At 45.3% G+C, this 19,790-nt stretch overlaps 5 protein-coding genes across 5 annotated transcripts; 4 read left to right on the top strand and 1 right to left on the bottom strand.

Moving 5' to 3' along the window:
- Nucleotides 1–2,051: 2,051 nt before the first annotated feature.
- On the top strand, nucleotides 2,052–2,417 carry LOC139199412 (histone H4). The gene has a single exon (XM_070828479.1). The coding sequence runs from the start codon at nucleotides 2,073–2,075 to the stop codon at nucleotides 2,382–2,384; it is 312 nt and encodes a 103-aa protein (XP_070684580.1). The 5' UTR covers nucleotides 2,052–2,072; the 3' UTR covers nucleotides 2,385–2,417.
- Nucleotides 2,418–5,066: 2,649 nt separating this feature from the next.
- Nucleotides 5,067–5,506, top strand: LOC139198614 (histone H2B 3-like). Its single transcript, XM_070827511.1, has one exon. It carries the CDS (start codon nucleotides 5,067–5,069, stop codon nucleotides 5,433–5,435), a length of 369 nt encoding a protein of 122 aa, XP_070683612.1. The 3' UTR covers nucleotides 5,436–5,506.
- A 2,250-nt stretch (nucleotides 5,507–7,756) lies between these two features.
- LOC139224286 (histone H1-like) lies at nucleotides 7,757–8,433 on the top strand. The gene has a single exon (XM_070855988.1). It carries the CDS (start codon nucleotides 7,795–7,797, stop codon nucleotides 8,431–8,433), a length of 639 nt encoding a protein of 212 aa, XP_070712089.1. The 5' UTR covers nucleotides 7,757–7,794.
- Nucleotides 8,434–11,732: 3,299 nt separating this feature from the next.
- LOC139224608 (histone H2A-like) lies at nucleotides 11,733–12,132 on the bottom strand. The gene has a single exon (XM_070856010.1). It carries the CDS (start codon nucleotides 12,114–12,116, stop codon nucleotides 11,733–11,735), a length of 384 nt encoding a protein of 127 aa, XP_070712111.1. The 5' UTR covers nucleotides 12,117–12,132.
- Nucleotides 12,133–12,439: 307 nt separating this feature from the next.
- Nucleotides 12,440–12,906, top strand: LOC139224463 (histone H3). Its single transcript, XM_070856000.1, has one exon. It carries the CDS (start codon nucleotides 12,451–12,453, stop codon nucleotides 12,859–12,861), a length of 411 nt encoding a protein of 136 aa, XP_070712101.1. The 5' UTR covers nucleotides 12,440–12,450; the 3' UTR covers nucleotides 12,862–12,906.
- The last annotated feature ends 6,884 nt before the right edge of the window (nucleotides 12,907–19,790 follow it).

Here is a 19,790-nt window from a genome sequence, read left to right as displayed (position 1 = left end):
AGTCATTTGATCATAGTTGTCCAACCAACCAGTGTTTCCTGAGGTCCCGTCCTCACATTGGTCCTTTGAGCCAGATTAGGTAAGCACTGTACGATGGAGCCTGAACCATGACCGTGCCAGCGCCAGAAGGTGAAGAATGAGCAAACAGTAGCCAAGCTAGTTGCCTCCTTCCTACAGGAACAAGATTTCAAGTCATCTGACAGTGTATGACTAGCGGCTAGCTTCAAGCCAAGTGCAGACAGGTGAAATCCTGCCCGCACTGGTATAAGCTGACCGAGGGGCCCACACTCCGGCTGATCCTTGGCAGTCTACTCCACAGCAGATAAATAAGACTATTGTGCTGCTTGTTACATCCATGGAGTCCCCCTCTGGCACAACACTTGAGCTGCACCTCTTGCTTCTCTTCCAGCAGCAGCTTCCATCAGCCAGACTCCACCTTCATATGCTCTGCATGCTGCCTGCCTGCCCACCCTGAGTTTGCCTTTGATAATGACAAAAAAGAATCTAAGAATTTCACTTCAATTCATGATAAATGTCACATAAAGAGACAAATGAAGGGACTACAGGGCTTTTACTTTGAAAGGGAAACGTGAAGCGTATTTTAAAAAAATATTTACGTTTCCATTTTCCAAATATGTGACAGAATCATCACATGTGGACTGTGAAACTATTAAAAAGTTGTAATCTTGCTGGTTTGATGTCCAAATATATCAGTTTCACGGTTCTTTCTGCTGCACGTGTCGTGGAAACATAGGCAGGACTCTGAATCTCTAGATGAGCTGCACCAGAGCCGCACCGCTCACGTGAGCTTTGTGGCTGCTCCAATCTGTTCAAATGGAAGCTGGAAAAAATAGACGGGTTCTGCAACACACAGGTGCTGCTGAGGGAGGGAGTTAATGCAGCCATTAACCCCCCTGCCTCCATCACGCTGGCCACTGCTACAGCAACCTTGAAGCCATCGCCATTCCCCATTCCTGCACCACTTCCAATCAATGGGAGCCTACAATCAATCAATCTTTATTTATATTCATAACAGCGTTGTCTCAACACTCTTTACATAAAGAGCAGGTCTAGGCCAAACAAAGTTTAATTAACAGAGAGACCCGATGATTCAGGAATTCAACATTAAGGATTGAAGAATCCCCACATGAGCAGCATCAGATATTATATTAGGAAACAGTGGAGGAAGAACTCAGAGCTGCAAGAGTCCAACCTGGAAGTGACAAATGCATGGACTCATTTTTCTGCATCACTCATAGACAAGATGGGCCTGATTTTAGCAATATTATGTAGATGGAGACAGGCAGCCCTGGAAATCTGTGTAATGTGGAAGTTAAAGGACCAATCCTGATCAAAAATAACTCCCAGATTCTGTACAGTGGAGCTGGAGGCCAGAGGAATGTCATCCAGAGTAGCTATATTGTTAGAAAAGGTGTCTCTGAGGTGTTTGGGGCCGAGCAGAATAACTTCAGTTTAGTCTGAGTTTAGCAGCAGAAAGTTGCTGCTCATCCAGGACTTTATGTCCTTAATGCAGACTGAAGTTTGGTTAACTGATTGGATTCATCTGACTTTATTTATAAGTATAATTGGGCATCATCTGCATAACAGTGTAAATTAATGGATAATATTACCCAGAGGAAGCATAGCAATGTAAATAGTATCAGTCCAAGCACTGAACCTTGTGGAACTCCATGTCTGACTTTAGTGTGGACAGAGGACTCGTTGTTAACATGAACAAACTGACATCGATCTGAGAAACATCAGTGATGAAAAGGTGCTGATGCTGCAGATGTGTGTGACTTGATGCAGCTTCCAGCTGATTCACTGCTGCTTCTGTGTTTTCTGTCTTTCTTCTTGTCACAAAATGTAGGAAACCGTTTCAAAGCGAGACAAACCAGAGGAAGACTTTTGACTCGGAGCTGCTCAAAGTGCAGAAGGACGAGGGGCCGCTGAGGTTGGCTCCGCCCAGCGGAGGTGTCCTCTATCACGTCCGCAGTTACGATACAAGCACCGCCGGTGAGCCGTCCGACAGCAGACTGTTTGTAGTCACCGCAGAGAGAAGAGACGCAGAAATGAGCGGAAGAGGCAAAGGAGGAAAAGGACTCGGTAAAGGAGGCGCCAAGCGGCACCGTAAAGTCCTCCGTGATAACATCCAGGGGATCACCAAGCCCGCTATCCGCCGTCTGGCTCGCCGCGGCGGAGTCAAGCGGATCTCCGGTCTGATCTACGAGGAGACCCGCGGTGTGCTCAAGGTCTTCCTGGAGAACGTCATCCGGGATGCCGTCACCTACACCGAGCACGCCAAGAGGAAGACCGTGACCGCCATGGATGTGGTGTACGCCCTCAAGAGGCAGGGCCGAACCCTCTACGGCTTCGGAGGTTAAACCTCATCCTGGTCCGCTGATGCTGAACCTCAAAGGCCCTTTTAAGGGCCACTCACCTCCTCTAAAGTGTCTCTCCTGCTACAACTGATGGAAACTGTGGGAAATTTTAATACTACTTTTAATCACTACCTATATAAAGGCCACATATACAATACTGTGTGTCTTAAACTTGTACTAACAACACTATATGTAAAACTAATTACCGAATACTGGATTTGAATTAGCAATAATAACTATATGACTAACATTATATTAATAATGAACTGTATCACCTTTATTTGAACTAACTAAGTGACCTGTGAGTGAACTAATAACACTATATAACCAACCATTAGAACCATTTGTGTTGCTAACACTGGAAGCTCAGTTCTTACTGACAATGTATGTACTGTTTTAAATCAGCAGGGAGAGACTTATTAATGCAATGCACCGCCACAGGGAAGAGCCATACCCCATAGTTACTAAAGAGGGGAACAAGCACGGGCCCCAGGTTCTGAAGGGCCAGACACATGACGATCAGGTGGGACGTTTATGGCAAGAAAGTACAAGCACGCTTACATGCACTACAATACACACCTCATAAACTACTTCACACCCAGGACTGGGAGCTCTAAGGACGAGGCTGGTGGGAGGCCGTTATTGTAACAGCAGGATGAGATAACTGCAGGGGAGGATGCTCTCAGAAAGACTCCATTGTAAGATGCACACACATGATAGGGAAAGGTCACCAGGGAGGATACTTTGTTTACAGGTACGGCTGCTGGATGAAGGTCGTGATGCCAAGAGGGAGGACGCACCAACGAAGGGAGGGCCAAGCATAAATCCACGGCTACTCCCCAACTAGACAACCAATCAAAAATAATTGTATTCTTGCTGGAATGTATATACTGTTACTGCACATGTGCTTCGGGGCTCACTCTTTGACCTGTTGGCTGCAGACTAACAGCCTGCTGACTGTGGTTTTCAGAGCTCAGACTGAGTCCTTGATCAAGCTCAATACTTATTCACACAGAAAATAAAACACCTTAAATGAGAGAAGTTGCCTGTCCTTCATCGAAAAAAACGAACACGCGACAAAACTCTGCACATTAGAAGCACTCAGTGAAACTGAAGTGATGCACAGAACAAATGTTGGAACAAGAAAAGAACAGTGGAGGTTAATGGCTCTCTGTCACTGTTCCTGTCACCATTAAACACACATGGAGCCACAACACTACTTGAACTGGGGCTGTAATATCTGCAGGTGTGTTCAGCTCTGTTGTCCAGACCACCAACAGCTAAGTGTTCATGTGCTCCAACATGTGATGGAGCTCTGCTCTGGTTTAGTGACACTATTGAAGGTCCAGACGGAGTCAAGCAGCCTGAAACAGTGAGGCAGAGTGACATCAACATTAAATAGAACTCTAAAGAAGGAAATAAAGCAGCTTTGCTCTTTTAGTTTCAATGCACCAGACTCAATTAAAGTAGAGAAGCAAACACACAAGAGTCCTTTCTCAGAAACATGAACCAATATGTGGAAAGGTCCTATTTGAATATATATATATATATATGTCTCATCTATTAATGTCAAACTTTTGCCTTTTATTCAGTCATGACATTAAAGTCCTCCTCCTGAATTTAACATAAATCTTTGAAAACTGACAGGATTTGAAGCACATTTGTCCACATGCTTCTGTTGGCTGATCCACTGTGGGCTCAGTGAAGTGACAGACTTTCAAAGTGAAAACAGTGTATTTGACATCAGTACAGCCTGTATACAGAGTAAACTATATACTTTATCAGTATATGCTTCTTCTGTATAATAAAAGGAAGATCTAAACACAAAGCTTACACATATTTGATCACAGTGCACCACATCTAGCAGTATGTACAATGAAGCAGAATGTAGTTATTATATTACAGAGGGGACATTTGACCAGAGTTCATCTGGAAGATTCTGATCATCGCTGATAAAAGTGCAAACACAAACTCCAAGACACTCTTCTGACTGTGTTGTCTAATGAATGCACAAGTGGAGAGCATGACGGAGAATACGGGTAGATAAAATACTTTTTTTATACATGTGTGAGGGAAAGATGGCAAGAGTGTCTCCCATGTTGGATGGAGGCTGGTTCTGAAGGCTTTATTTATCTCCTCTTTCCAGCTCTTCCTGTACTTTTTATTAGTTCACAGTAGTAGAATAAAGCCATGTCTTCACATTACAACAATAACTATTTGTGCATTGCTGTTTTTATGTGGGGGGAAATCAGAAATCAGCCAACCTGGAAACATCTGAAAAACACAAACTACATCTGTTTGTTTGCTTTTTCGTTTTCCTTGATCATGAAAACTGTTATTTTCCAGGTGGTTTTGGTGACGACAAAAACAGAAACTCTGACCCGTTTTTCAGCCTCCTGTGTGTTTTCAGGTTGAGTGAAATGACTGAGAGAACAGATGAAACACGGAGCCTGTAACACATATTGATTGTAGTGATGTCATCTTGTGTCTCTCTGATCTTCTCCCAGTCTGTCTCTGTGTTCACAGGACCAGCTGCTTGATGATGGCGCGTGCTCACTCTGAGCACAGCACTCTGACCAATCCTGTGCGAGCGACAGCTCACCTCATTTGCATGGAGCGCAAACAAAGGAGGCGGCTCGACGCTGTAAACTTCATAGTTGTCAGCAAAACTGCTCTGTAGTCAACATGCCAGACGCCGTGAAAGCTCCCAAGAAGGGCTCCAAGAAGGCCGTGTCTAAGGCCACCAAGACCGGCAAGAAGAAGAGGAAGACCAGGAAGGAGAGCTACGCCATCTACGTGTACAAGGTGCTCAAGCAGGTCCACCCTGACACCGGCATCTCGTCCAAGGCCATGCTGATCATGAACTCGTTCGTCAGCGACATCTTTGAGCGCATCGCCGGTGAGGCCTCCCGTCTGGCTCACTACAACAAGCGCTCCACCATCACCTCCAGGGAGATCCAGACCGCCGTCCGCCTGCTGCTGCCCGGTGAGCTGGCCAAGCACGCCGTGTCCGAGGGCACCAAGGCTGTCACCAAGTACACCAGCTCCAAGTAAGCAGCTCAGCTGCTCCTCCAACCCAACGGCTCTTTTCAGAGCCACCCACTTCAAGTGAAGACCACAAACTACCTTCCTCTCTCATTCAGTCATTCTGCTTCATCTCCTTTCTATCCTCGTAAAGATTCAAAGCGTTTATTGCCATATGTTCAGTATAGAAATAAGTTTTCCTGTACAATGAAAATTGTACTTCACACTGAATGCCTTTAGAGTGAGAGTAAAACATGATAAACTATTACTAATATAAATATATTTACATTATGTGCAACATTATTAACATTACTAGTAAAAGTGAAGACTTGTCAGAGGTAGCTGGTATGAACAGGAGGGCTAAACTATATGATAGATCTACTGCTGTTTCTGGGCTCCACAAACAGAAGCAGGTGTGGAAGCTCCTCCGTCTCCAAGTGTTAAGAAATCACACTGAGTGGACAGTCTCCTCCTAAAACCTTTTTTCACATCATAAATGATGAGCCCTCTTAGCCTGGAGCTTCCTTCCTCACTGGTTCTTTCCACCACCACAAACTCACTCCTGCTCCAACAAACCAAACAAAAAGCTCCATAGACTGTAGAACCTTTCCCTGTTTCTATTTTCCATATATGCATCCTGTGTCCATGTTTAGCCAGCAGAGGGCAGTATGAGCCAACAATGGGACATTCATTTATACTGGGTTCATTTGGAGAGGTTGTATATCCAACCTGTCTTTGATTGTTTCAGCAGCTCTTCATTATTTCACATGTCCATAAAAAGGAAATGAAGCACTGGACGATACTCTGACCAGTGCAGACAACCGTTATTCACCATCACGGGACGCCCGTACCTTCTGACTGAGGACAGACACACATAGCTGCAGCTCACCAGCTTTAACGCACACAAAGGCTCCAAACACAGCAAACAAGAAAGTGCAACAGCCTCTGTGATGGGATGAAGGCTGGGGACACAGAAAGCCTCCTGCTGGGAGAGAGGAGACGGAGAGAAGATAAAGAGGAATACAACTAGTCAACCAGTCAGAGAGCAGGGAGAAGACCAGGAAGCAGCAGTGCAGACGTCTTCCTCTGTCGTCCCTCCATACAAAGCTGGAGGATGAAATTCCTCTGCTGGATGTCAAAACTACAAAGATGTTCACTTGTTAACTGTCATGGTGATGAGAGACAACAACAGCTGCTGAAGGACTGCTGGAGATCACAAGAGACGTGGACCATCTGAAAAGGACTTGGACTCTCAGTGAGCATCAACTGCTTTGGCCCTTCTTGGACAGGACATCTGTGTTGTGTGACCAGTCCAGTTTGTTATTGATTTGGTATCATCTGATTGATTGGTATTTGTTATTAGAGGAGAAGATGCCCCCTAAACAAGAAGAACCATTCCAGCTCATCATCAGCTGCTGCCCCCAAAATACTAAACACTGAATCCTTTCAGGTCCATTTGAGAGTGGTTTCCATGATCAGCTCCATCAGGAGCTGGAGGTCCTTTTTGATCCCACTGCTTCCACAAAGCTGTCAGAACAAAGCCAGATAGTTGATCTGAGCTCTGTAGGATCTGAAGTGCTGCGTTACTCTGAGATCTCTCAAGTCCAGATCCTCACTGTGAGCACTGCAGAACACAAAGCATCTACTAGGCTGCCACAGACAGCTGCTGTCATCTACTGCTCAGTGTGTTTGCTCATCAACACTGACTGTAATTACAAAGTGTGACACAAACAAGTGGCAGCGAGCGCACAGATGAGCGGAGCACTTTCCTCATGTCAAAGTGTCCTGAGCAGCAGAAATGTGGACAGCCACGGTGAGCAGCTCTGACAGGAAGTCTGGCTCAAGGTCACCATGAGCCTCGTTCATCCTCACTGTGTTTGCTGCTCCCAGAATAAGTGTAGTTTATCACACAGTGACCATCAGCAGGCGCTTGTTTCTACTCGGAGTCCCTGAACAAACATGTGGGCCAGCTGCTAGACCACCTTTGGAGGAGCTCCGGTGCATTTGACAGTGTTTTAGCAGAGAAAGGAGAGGGAAAAGCTGCGGAGCGGTGCCGGCCACGACGGGGAGCAGGTGAGGTTTGGAGGCTCCCCGCAGTAAATGCAGAGAGCTCCGGAGCTGTGCGTGAGCTCAACACGGAGAGACAGTGGTCCGCTGTGGGCTCCTTCTCTGTCAGCCTCCAGCACTTGTCCCACAGTTAGTTGGAGCCTTTGATCGGGGAAGAGAAAACACAAGTGGCGGCGTTCAGACTGCTCAGAGGAGCCGCGGGCTGGGCTGACTCTCCACGGTTCTCATGGTGTGTTTAAGTTCCGCCTCCTGCTCCGGACTCTCCAACACTCCAGTCACACACTCCGACCGGTCCGTGTGCGAAGCGAGCGTCGATTGAACAATGGCAGAAGTGGCTCCAGCTCCGGCTCCGGCCGCCGCCCCGGCTAAAGCGGCCAAGAAGAAGGTCTCCAAGCCCAAGAAGCCCGCCGGCCCCAGCGTCAGCGAGCTCATCCTGAAAGCGGTGTCCGCCTCCAAGGAGCGGAGCGGCGTGTCCGCGGCCGCCGTCAAGAAGGCTCTGGCCGCCGGAGGCTACGATGTGGACAAGAACAAGGCCCGCGTCAAAACCGCCATCAAGAGCCTGGTGGCCAAGGGCGCCCTGCTCCAGACCAAGGGGACCGGGGCCTCCGGATCCTTCAAGATGAACAAGAAGGCCGAACCCAAGCCCAAGAAGCCGGCCAAGAAAGCCGCTCCCAAAGCCAAGAAGCCCGCAGCCAAGAAACCCGCAGCGGCCAAGAAGCCGGCAGCAGCCGCCAAGAAGTCCCCCAAGAAGGTCAAGAAGCCCGCGGCGGCGGCGGCCAAGAAAGTCGCCAAGAGCCCCAAGAAAGTCGCCAAGGCCACCAAGAAAGTCGCCAAGAGCCCCAAGAAAGCCGCCAAGAGCCCCAAGAAGGTGCTGAAAAAGGCCCCTGCAGCCAAGAAGTCTCCCGCTAAGAAGGTGGCCAAGCCCAAAGTCAAGAAGGCAGCAGCAGCCAAGAAGAAGTGAGCTGTCATCACTCTGCTCAACTAAACACCCTCAAAAGGCTCTTTTAAGAGCCACCACCATCCTCAGAGAGCCTCTTCCTGCTGCTGCTGCTTCCTCTCACTAATGTCACACATCACCACCATCATCATCATCATCATCACTGTTACAGTGAGGGGGGGGGGCTGATACATTCAGACAAATACAGGCTTTTACAGCTTCTTTCTGCTCACAGCTGGATCTTCAATCTACTTCTCATTTATGCTTCATTTCACACTCACTCACTCATCGTTTCACTCTTTGTCACACTGGAACATTTCAGGACTTTCTCATCATCTTCTTGCCTTTATTTCTTTGCTCTTTCTTCTCACACACTCCTCGCTGGCACAACCACAAGGTAAAATCACCTTCTATTCAGCCTCAGCTCACTAATACACTTGTCACAGCAGCACAAGGAGAAACTCATCAAACAACAAGAGAAGAAAAACAGGAGCTCAAGTCACTGCTGTGATTAACAGCACCACACTCAGTGGACTGCTGCTTTTGGCCTCTATTAACCCTTTGATGCACAACATATGCACACCCCTTCTAATACACAACATGGGTCCAAAATGACCCACATTCATTGTCTATGTGATTTCATGCTGGGTGAGTGTCTCTTTGCTGTAACTTTTCAAATCAATTTATTTTATCATTGAATATTCCAAGGATTCTTTTAATTTCTTGTTTTTGAGTAATACAGGTCATTATTTCCATTTTCCTTTCTTAATTTTATGAACAAAAATAGGTTTTGTATTTTTACACTAAGTTTACACACATGGGTCAAAAAGGACCCGTTTATCTAAGTATGATTTTGAATTAAATGACTTCATACTATAACAATAATTTGCTTCAAATAATCACTTCAGCAGTGGTGTGGGCCAAGCAATCATACATTTAACATTTTAAACTGTTTATTTGTCATTTTGTCACACATACACATACCACTGATGGCTATTGAACTCAACTGAACTGTATCTGTAGTGTAACTATTGTAGTGAATGTGACCAAAAAAGTTAAACACAAACATTAAACAGAAACCTGCACCTGCCCTGGAATGGCACAAGCTGCTCATCTATGGTGACACAGTCACTGGGAATGAACCGTCTTCTGCAGTTGTCCAGGAAACAGTCCCACACGTACCTGAATGCCGCCATGTGGTCTGTTTCTAGTCTCAAAGCCCCGGTCCTCTTGTCGTCAAACCGTATGAAGCGGCGGATATCCTCGTATCTCCTGAGACCCATGGTGGCCTTGTAAATTGGATTTGGCAGCGGATCCAGAAACAGCTCCCGCAAGGCAACATCCCAGCTCTTGTCCCCCCCCCTGCAAGGAGGGTCAAATCAATAAATGCCATGAATTCTTCTTTGTAGATGCTTCTCCACTCTTTCCCTTTTGCTGCGGCTGCTTTTCGTCCCTCTAAGTTGGTGCGTTTTAGAACCTCCTCAATGATGTTGTCACTGATGAACGTATCCCAGGCATCTTTTGGTGAAACACCAGCTGATCCAGGTGCAGGTCCTGGGCAGCTCCTCAGAACGTTATGGCTTCTTGTTCTGCCATGAGTGGGAGGATTCTCATTCCAGTAAGACCCATTTTTACTCATTCTGTTTGACTGGGTCTGAGTTTCTTCTTCAGAGGACTCATCAGATGAGTCTTCTCTGTCATCACAGGAGTGTTCTTCATTCAGGGGAGACACACCCACAGCTCCATCTTCACCCTGAGGCACATAGACTGGGTCATCATCACCAGAGATTTCAGACTCAGAATCAGGACCAACAACCATTTCAGCAGTAAATCTGCGGACAGCCATGCTCTGAATACACTAAATCAAAAGCACAAAATATTTTCAAATGCACATCAATATACATTTCTGGTGTGGCAGCCCTGGGCAGGTTTAAAATCCCAGCCTCTCGTGTATGACTCATTTGCGCTAACCACATCACCAAAGAGCCAGGCCTGATAGTGGGGGGGGGGCAGCCAGGGTGCATTATCACTTTGAGAGAACATGTCAGCTTGCTAGCTAGCTAATAGTATTGGAGATATTTCTCTTTCTGACAGGTAATGTACTTATTCTCAAGGTAACTTAAACCTAATCAATTATTATACACAGTTATCTTTCAGAAGTTCAATCAATCAATCAATCAATCACAATCAAACATTTTCTTAGGTAAGATTAGAATAATTGTAAAACAAGACTTGCATGTATCAGATGTGCAAAGGGAGCTGTGCTGAGCAGTGACATGTGGCTGGCGAATAGTTGTCCGCAGTAAATATGTTCCTAATTGCAAACATATACAAATTTCAAAGGTTCCCACCAAATACCATAGTAAATTCATGTGTGTAAACTTGATGTAGACATACAAAAGCTATACTAGTTCATGAAGTAAGAAAGGAAAAATAAATATGATGATTTGTGCTGAACAAAAAAAGAATATTTACTGAATGCTTGGAATACTAAATGACAGAATACATTTATTTCAAAGATATAGCATAGAAACACTGAGCCATACATGAAATACCATAGTAAATGGGTATGGGTCATTGTGGACCCATGTTGTGCATTAGAAGGGTAGTGATACAAAAAGTGTTTTTATTCAAAAAGTAAGAAAGGAAAAAATAAAAGAAGGATGTATTATGATCAAAAACAAGTTAATTGAGGAATACCTGGAATACTGAATGATGAAATTCATTTATTGCAAAGATATAGCACATAAAAACTCAGTTTGGTCACTTTGGACCCATGTTGTGCATCAAAGGCTTAAGAAGAAACACTAAACACTACACCAGTGGAACATCTTCTCATTGTACAACATGGGCCAGTAGAATACAGGATGGGATCAAGTCATCAAGTGCAACAGCACAACACAACAGAGGATAGTGGAGCAGCAGAGCAGCTCAATACTGTCATCCTGCCATCTTTCTCTTTACATGCACGGTGCACTTTACCACCACTGCTGCTCTTCCCTCAGCTGTTGTCTTGTTATAGTTCATTACACATGCTTACTTACATTCATTTACACCCTTTAGTTCAGTTTTACAACTTGCTTAGTTTGTCTTCTTATAGTCTCGTACTTTGTTATAGTCTACTAGTAAGTAGGAAGACATTAGGATTTGGGCTCCTGTTCAACATTGATTCATTGATTGATTGATTGAGTGCAGGTGGTTGTAAAGTAATAATGTGGAGGCTGCTGCAGGAGAGGCTCTTTGGTGAGAGGTGTGTGTGGCTCTTAAAAGAGCCGTTGTGTGGGTCCAGATCCGGGTCTGGGTGTGGGTCCGGGTCCGCCTGCTTACTTCTTGGCGGGCTTCTCGGTCTTCTTGGGCAGCAGGACCGCCTGGATGTTGGGCAGCACGCCGCCCTGAGCGATGGTCACTCCGCCCAGCAGCTTGTTGAGCTCCTCGTCGTTGCGGACGGCCAGCTGCAGGTGACGGGGGATGATCCGGGTCTTCTTGTTGTCGCGGGCGGCGTTTCCAGCCAGCTCCAGGATCTCAGCGGTCAGGTACTCCAGCACAGCCGCCAGGTAGACGGGGGCTCCGGCACCCACACGCTCCGCATAGTTGCCTTTGCGCAGCAGCCTGTGAACGCGGCCGACTGGGAACTGGAGCCCGGCACGGGAGGAGCGGGTCTTTGCCTTTGCTCGGGCTTTTCCGCCGGTTTTACCGCGTCCACTCATGATTCACTGCTTTCTAGAGTCGGGACTCACAGAAACTGTGGCCCCGGCACACACAGCCCTTCGTTATATGCCCGCCCCAAGGAGGGCGGCCTCCCGGGACACTTTTGGCGGACTCTTTCAAAGACTTTCTGTCCAATGAGCAGCGGGCACCCGGGCGGTGTCTCCCTCCTCAGGGCGGTGCTGAGCTCCAGGAGGAGCCCCTCACCAATCAGGAGCCGGAGCTCTGGAGCAGCGTCACCGTTTCACAGCTTAAGAGCAGCGAGTCTCCTCTCTGGGCCGCACTCTTCTTCTTCTCCTCCTTCTGCTCCTCTGACTGAGACGAAGCACACAAATAATGGCAAGAACCAAGCAGACCGCTCGCAAGTCCACCGGAGGCAAAGCCCCCAGGAAACAGCTGGCCACCAAGGCCGCCCGCAAGAGCGCCCCGGCCACCGGCGGCGTCAAGAAGCCCCACCGTTACAGGCCCGGTACCGTGGCTCTGAGAGAGATCCGTCGCTACCAGAAATCCACCGAGCTGCTCATCCGCAAGCTGCCCTTCCAGCGCCTGGTCCGTGAGATCGCTCAGGACTTCAAGACCGACCTGCGCTTCCAGAGCTCCGCCGTCATGGCTCTGCAGGAGGCCAGCGAGGCTTACCTGGTCGGACTCTTCGAGGACACCAACCTGTGCGCCATCCACGCCAAGAGGGTCACCATCATGCCCAAGGACATCCAGCTGGCCCGCCGCATCCGCGGAGAGAGAGCTTAGACTCTCTGCTGCTGCTGCTGCTGCTGCTGCTGCTGCTGCTGCTCCACAAACCACAACGGCTCTTTTAAGAGCCTCCTCACTCTCTGCTCAAGAGCTTCTTCCTCTGCTGCTCCTCTTCACTCACTCTGGGACCCGTTTACTGCTCACAGTCCACCACAAGTCACCACCCCATCAGTAACACTTTACTTCTAAAAGACATCAGTGCTGAAAGCAGAGCTCCTCAACCTTCTCTTCCTCCATTATTCACCTCCTTTACAGACCCCCCCCCATCAGTAATACTGTGGGCTAAAGGCCTTCCCTGAAAACAATGCACATTATTCTTCTCTTCAATCATTACAAATGTCACTGAACCATAAGCTTGATAACAGATGTGACTGAAGCAGACTGCTGGATCATCTTTAGTCCATCTGGGAGCAAAAAGCCTCCAGGATAGACATTAGGGTTCTCAGTGTTAAATACATTCAGAGGTTTGACTCTTCTTCTTCTGTCCAATAATGAAACTTCAAATGAGACATATTTTAATATTCAAATATTCTGGATTTGTCATTGAGGGAAAAGTTTAAAACATGTCTGGAGAGGATCTTAAGATATTAAATATGAAAATATTTTAGCAGTGAGGTTGACGGTTCATTATCTTTATATTTTTCCATGTAATAGTGTAAAATGTGTACTTCCTATCACTTTTGGCTATTAACACAAGTGCACATACAGTACAGTCATAATATGTGTAAACAAAACCAATCAAACCTGGTAGACTATCCAAGCGCAGAGGAAGAAACTAGGAAGAAAAACATGATTGCTCCCACGATAACAAGCTTTCACCACTACCTGTTACCTTGCACTTACACAATGTGCACAGCTGCATAGTAAACATTGAAATAGTTGTACAAGGACGAGGTTGTTAGCTCTCCTCCACTCAGCTGGATGGTGAGAAACTTGACTGCTATCATTTTCCCATGACACGGTAAAAATAAAAGATTTGTTGTAGTACATTATCTGTCTTCAAAAGTAAAAACAAAATGTATTTTAACAGAATGTTTTCAATATTTACAGAATGTGTAAATGAACAAAAAACTATTTCTTTATGCATTTATATTGTTCTTATATTGTTTCCTGTGAACACGGAAGTTTGGAGTTTTATTTTGAAAGGAGAGCATACAGGCAGCAAACGTAAATTGTAAAGAAAGGAAGTAAAAACGGTGCAAATAAGACGGAGTGAACGTGACGGAGCGCAGGGAGAATAACAAGTGTCACTAAAAGAGTCTGAATGAACAGCAGGAGTAAACTACGACGGGAGTTTAGCTCCAGTGGGAGTGTCAACAAGGTCTATTGATTATTTGTGTCTAACGACTTGAAGTGTGTTTCTTTGTACCAGCTAACTTTAAAGGTCCTCACAGAGTTCAGTGTATTCACTGACATGTTGTTAGTTTAATCTCTGTGGAGCTCTTACATCAGTTCAGGCTGAACTCCTCATTGTTTGACTTTATTCTTTCACTACAGCGAGTCTCTGAGTTCAGTTTTTCTTTCACTAATTCTATTTTCTCAATTTCAGCTTTAATTGTCGATGCTCCAGATCCAGATCCCTGTTGTGCCGCTCCAGGACCAAAGCCAGGGGCTCTTTTCTAGCACCACGGACAGCTCCCGTTGCTTCCTCGGCCGTGGGGACTCCGGGGATGGTGTCGCCTTTAGGGCCGCCGTCGGTGCTGTCCTCGCTGTCCAAAGCTGAAATAAATCAATCAGATGCTTGAAAATAAAGAAATAACGTGACGTTGATGACACACGAAGATGTGGTGTTAAAATACTCAGTTGTCTCTCCTTCAGGGACACTGTCAGCGCTGTCGATGTCCAAAGCCAAAAAACAAGAAGCAATTAAAAGACCACACACACACACACACACACACTTTGGTTCATTAAAACCACGAATAAACCTTTTCCAGCGTTATATTCCTCCGCTGTTGTAAAAGGTGTTGATCTTCCTGTTGTATCTGCCATTTCTTCTCTTCTGTCAAGTGTCCCTCTTTACCCACATACTCCGCTCTGCTGCTCATCCCACAAATGCATGTTCCTTACAAATGTGGCACCATTTAAAAGGGAAATAAACTTTCAGCGAGATGAAGTCTTTCCCATTCAAGCAGTAGACACTTGCTTTGCATACTGAAGGCATGAAGTTCATGTCCTAATGGCTTGTGCTCCCTCAGCTTGCACTGCATTACCGAACCAGTGTTCTTGTCTTCTTGCTGTGCTTGTGAATCTCAGCAGCTGAGAAAGGTTTGTGTGTCTCTTCCCTCACTGCTGTACATTGGAGAGAGGTGAGTACTGGACTGCCACACGATCTGAAGCTAAATCCTCAGTACGCTGTTCCATCATCACTTAAATATTTACAGGCGTTCTTGACAGGCTGTCAGCATCCATATGTCCTTTACCTGGACAATTTCAAATGGTTAAGTGGAAGTCTGCAAGCTCTGTTACCCATCTGCATCCGGTTGAATTGAGCTCAGCACTTGACAGGTCATAAGCAAGCCACACCGTGAAAGTAGACGCATAACACAGGTTCCAAATTCCAATTTCACTGAGTGGAGATGGTAGTTCTGTTCAGCAGCAGTAGGCTATTACACAAAGTTTACCACCCTGTTGGTACAGAGCTGCACCAAGGCCCAGGTTTGAGGCATCTGTATGGAGGATTGAAGTGGAAAATCGCTATTTGAAATAAAACCAAGCTCGGTACAATGTCAAGCAAACTGAACTCTTTATTATCTTGTGCAAGAGAGTCAAGTCATCCACACCACAGGAGAGTGAAGGAGTTGACTGGTACAAAGAGATATCAGACAGAACATTATAGGCAATTGGGAGTATCATAAGCACAACTGGTTTTCTTCCATATAAGGTAAGGACCTAAGTAAAACACAGCATTATAAATCACAGACACAAAGAGCGACAATAGCCAAGGTAACTCCCTAATTTCTGGTCATCCTCCCCAATGCTAAAATCAAGGTGGTTTCCTGTTTTCTGATCAAATGCCCTCAAACTCAACTCGCAGATATATACATTTGGCATGTCTCAGTGTTGTTACACTTGTGCTTTCAAAGGTCATCAACAACTAATTGTCATTTCAGTATTTCTCCATCACAGGATGGAGGAGGTTGGTGGCTCAACCAGACAGCCTATTGGCCGCTCCAATATGCATTGGTATTCTTCAGTCTGTGACTCGTTTTGTGCTTATCTTACTTCGTCCCTTTCAGCAAGCTGTAAAGTGGTTCTGCAATACGGGAAAAGTCCTGAATATATTGTCTGTAATGACTTAACAAGCCCATGACAGATGGTAACTCTCCAACATCACAGTGACGTCAGCTGGATCAATTTTGCTACTGTCAGCTGAAATAATTGCAGACCTCACGTTTAAATTATTCACACTTGCTGAGCTTTAATTTGATCCCATACTTCCTCAACTACTGAAGCACTTTTCTGACGTCATTTACACGATCCTCAAATGACTGACTGTACACTAGTGTGTCATCTAGGTAGGGGACACAGACATTGTTCAAACACTCTTCCATACAACGCTGAAAGGCAGCAGGTGGATCCTTATCCAATCGCAAATACATTCAAATGCCTGCTGTTTTTGTCCATAAGGCCTTTCCCCTTGATCCAACAATGAAAACCACGAGTTTCCACCAAGATTGTTAAGGATGTCCTGCACTCTTGGAATCAGGGTCTTTTTGTTTACTTCTCAATAATCTATGCAAAGACGTAGACTAAAATCCTTTTCCCTTACACAGACAACCAGTAATGCATAAGGTGAGTTGGATTTCTTCATTCATTCTTGTGCAGTAACGTTGTGGTTTCATTTCTTTATATAGCAGCTTTGGTACAGACAAGTAAGTGTGCGCTACAGGGTCCATGTCCTTCAACTTCACTTTCTCAATGCATCCGATGTCATTATCTGATTTGGAAAAGGAGGAGCATTCTTCACGTAGCATGTCCTGTACTACTTCTCTTTCAGATTCCTTCAGATGGCTCAGATCAATTGGTGGGCTCCACTGAATGTCCTGCTTTTAGTGTCTCAAGCAACTGTTTTCTTCTTGTAACATCCCGTCGTTCTGTAGTGCTGGTTCTTACTATTTGCTCATGACAGTAAAGCCTAGGATGGGCTGTGAGAGACCTCTGATTTTCATTACTAGCATGGGGACATTAAGTTCTGTCCATGAGCAGCTGCCTGCTCTTGCACCAAATCTGTCTGTTTCGCATCTGAGGCTACCTGTTGTAGTGCACTGTTTTCAGTAGCATGTTGCAAACCCAGCCCGAAGTCAGCTGGGACTGGCTCCAGCTCCTCCATGACCCTGACGGATAAGCGGTACAGACAATGGATGGATGGATGTTGCAACTCGATAATTTTATCTTTTAGATTCCGTATCTGCCATACCCTGATCCTTAAGTTCCTTTAACTCTTCTCTCTCCAAGGGCCTTGTGACATGTAAAATCAGAGAGGAGTGACTTTTACCGAACACCTTTACAAATTTTGAACCAGCAATAGTTAGAAAATCACAAACTTCAGCCAGAGCATCCCTTGTCAATGTGTAGAGGGCACCACCAACTTCCAGTTTCAAGTCTTCTAGCCCTGAAGAATCCATTTCGGTCTCTGACCCGTGGGTGATGTGCTGTACACAGCCTTCTCTTTGCAAAACAGACAGCGCAGCTCTCCCGGCACTGGTGGCCGACCTCAGATCACTTGCTCGACACAGCTGTTGAACCACCACACCCTGGCTGTAGATGTGAAGGGTCGAATGATGATTGGGGACGTCAATCTGGGACAGCTGGTCCTCGTCATAAACAATCCCAGCAGTGCCTCAAAATGTTACACCCTGAAAAAGAGAGGTTTAAATGAAGATGCTTGGACACGATGCTTCTTCTCTGGCAGCTTCGTACAGAATGTTTACTATTTTGCTAAATTATTGACATTGTTACAAAAGTCACTTCAATATAAAAAAAAAAATAAATCAAAACAGTGATATACATACTCTTCCCATTTCAAGGTCTACTTTCTGCTCTATTTTCCTTTAACAGGTTCTCACTTTTTCCCCAAACAAGTGAAATAAAATGTGACAGACAAGCATCCACTAGAATGGTCTGTTAATCAGTGAACATAAATGCAAACTATTAAATAAAAAACACTGTAGGAAACATCAGACTCCATTTGTCTCCCATCCTTGTTATCAAAGACAGCTTAGAAATTAAGACGCATGTGCACCAGGAACCCAGCACACACATGAAAAGCCTCATTCACTGTGTGACTGATTGAGCTGCACTATAAAAATGTCTCAGGCCTCAGTCAGAGTTTAACCAGCTAGCTGACAATTAACAACCTAAAATCCAAAACAATCACAGTTCAGTCAAGATATTTATGAAACACAAGAAATTAAACTTGACAGACATGTTTCAAAGTTCAAGAGCACAACAGCTCATTGTGTACCTGAACAAGAGAGATAGAAATGAAGTCGCTTCCTCTCTGGCAGCTTCATGAGGCTTCACGGCCGAGAGCTCCCCCTTCCGGCCTCTGCAGGCATAACTAATCAATCACCAGCGTTACTTTGCAAAAGGCTCAACAAGTAGATCACAGATCAATACCTCCGACAGGAAACTAGAAGATATTCTCTTTTTTAGATGTTTTTAACTGTTTATAACTTTGTTATGGGACTTTGTCTATTTATAGTTATGACATTTATCAATGACTTTCCCTTTATGTCCCAGTGACTGTTTTTATTGTCTACTGATCTCAATCAATATCATCAGCTTAATAAATTCAGTCGATCACAGGTGGAGGAACAGCTGATTAATATTCACACAATGTTACAGTTCATGTTTTTCTTCATAGTTTCTTCCTCTGCACTTGGATAGTCTACCAGGTTTGATTGGTTTTGTTTACACATATTATGAATGTACTGTATGTGCACTTGTGTTAATAGCCAAAAGTGATAGGAAGTACACATTTTACACTATTATATAAGGAAAAATATAAAGATAATGAACCGTCAACCTCATTGCTAAAATATTTTCATATTTCATATCTTAAGATCCTCTCCAGACATGTTTTAAACTTTTCCCTCAATGACAAATCCAGAATATTTGAATATTAAAATGTCTCATTTGAAGTTTCATTATTGGACAGAAGAAGTCTCCCACTTTGTGTCCTCTGTGTATATGTGCTTATGTAAATGGTACATTGGACCATGAACGGTCCTCCTCTCCGTTCAGAAGCAGGGACAGCGGTGGTGCTGAAGGCTCACTGGTGAAGTAAGAGCTGAGCTCACACGTGAGCATCATGCAACATGGAGAGCAAAGCTTCCACAGTAACACCAGTTTAAGACTGAGCATCTTTTAGTAGGACTAGGAGAGGTGTTTTTCCAGCAGCCTCAGACTTTTGCTTGGTACAATTAAGAAGAGCGATTCTTGTTTGGCTGCTGTTTGTGAGCGACAAGGAGACCAGAGACAGAGTTTGAAGGTCAAACCTCTGAATGTATTTAACACTGAGAACCCTAATGTCTATCCTGGAGGCTTTTTCCTCCCAGATGGACTAAAGATGATCCAGCAGTCTGCTTCAGTCACATCTGTTATCAAGCTTATGGTTCAGTGACATTTGTAAAGATTGAAGAGAAGAATAATGTGCATTGTTTTCAGGGAAGGCCTTTAGCCCACAGTATTACTGATGGGGGGGGGGTCTGTAAAGGAGGTGAATAATGGAGGGAGAGAAGGTTGAGGAGCTCTGCTTTCAGCACTGATGTCTTTTAGAAGTAAAGTGTTACTGATGGGGGGGTCGTGACTTGTGGTGGACTGTGAGCAGTAAACGGGTCCCAGAGTGAGTGAAGAGGAGCAGCAGAGGAAGAAGCTCTTGAGCAGAGAGTGAGGAGGCTCTTAAAAGAGCCGTTGTGGTTTGT

This window comes from Pempheris klunzingeri, chromosome 3 (genome assembly GCF_042242105.1).
Source record: "Pempheris klunzingeri isolate RE-2024b chromosome 3, fPemKlu1.hap1, whole genome shotgun sequence".
Lineage (NCBI taxonomy): Eukaryota > Metazoa > Chordata > Actinopteri > Acropomatiformes > Pempheridae > Pempheris > Pempheris klunzingeri.
This window is presented reverse-complemented; position numbering and strand designations above follow the sequence as displayed.

Excerpts from the sequence above, each read along its gene's own strand:
- LOC139199412 (XM_070828479.1), top strand. The coding sequence starts at position 2,073 with ATGAGCGGAAGAGGCAAAGGAGGAAAAGGACTCGGTAAAGGAGGCGCC.
- LOC139198614 (XM_070827511.1), top strand. The coding sequence starts at position 5,067 with ATGCCAGACGCCGTGAAAGCTCCCAAGAAGGGCTCCAAGAAGGCCGTG.
- LOC139224286 (XM_070855988.1), top strand. The coding sequence starts at position 7,795 with ATGGCAGAAGTGGCTCCAGCTCCGGCTCCGGCCGCCGCCCCGGCTAAA.
- LOC139224608 (XM_070856010.1), bottom strand. The coding sequence starts at position 12,116 with ATGAGTGGACGCGGTAAAACCGGCGGAAAAGCCCGAGCAAAGGCAAAG.
- LOC139224463 (XM_070856000.1), top strand. The coding sequence starts at position 12,451 with ATGGCAAGAACCAAGCAGACCGCTCGCAAGTCCACCGGAGGCAAAGCC.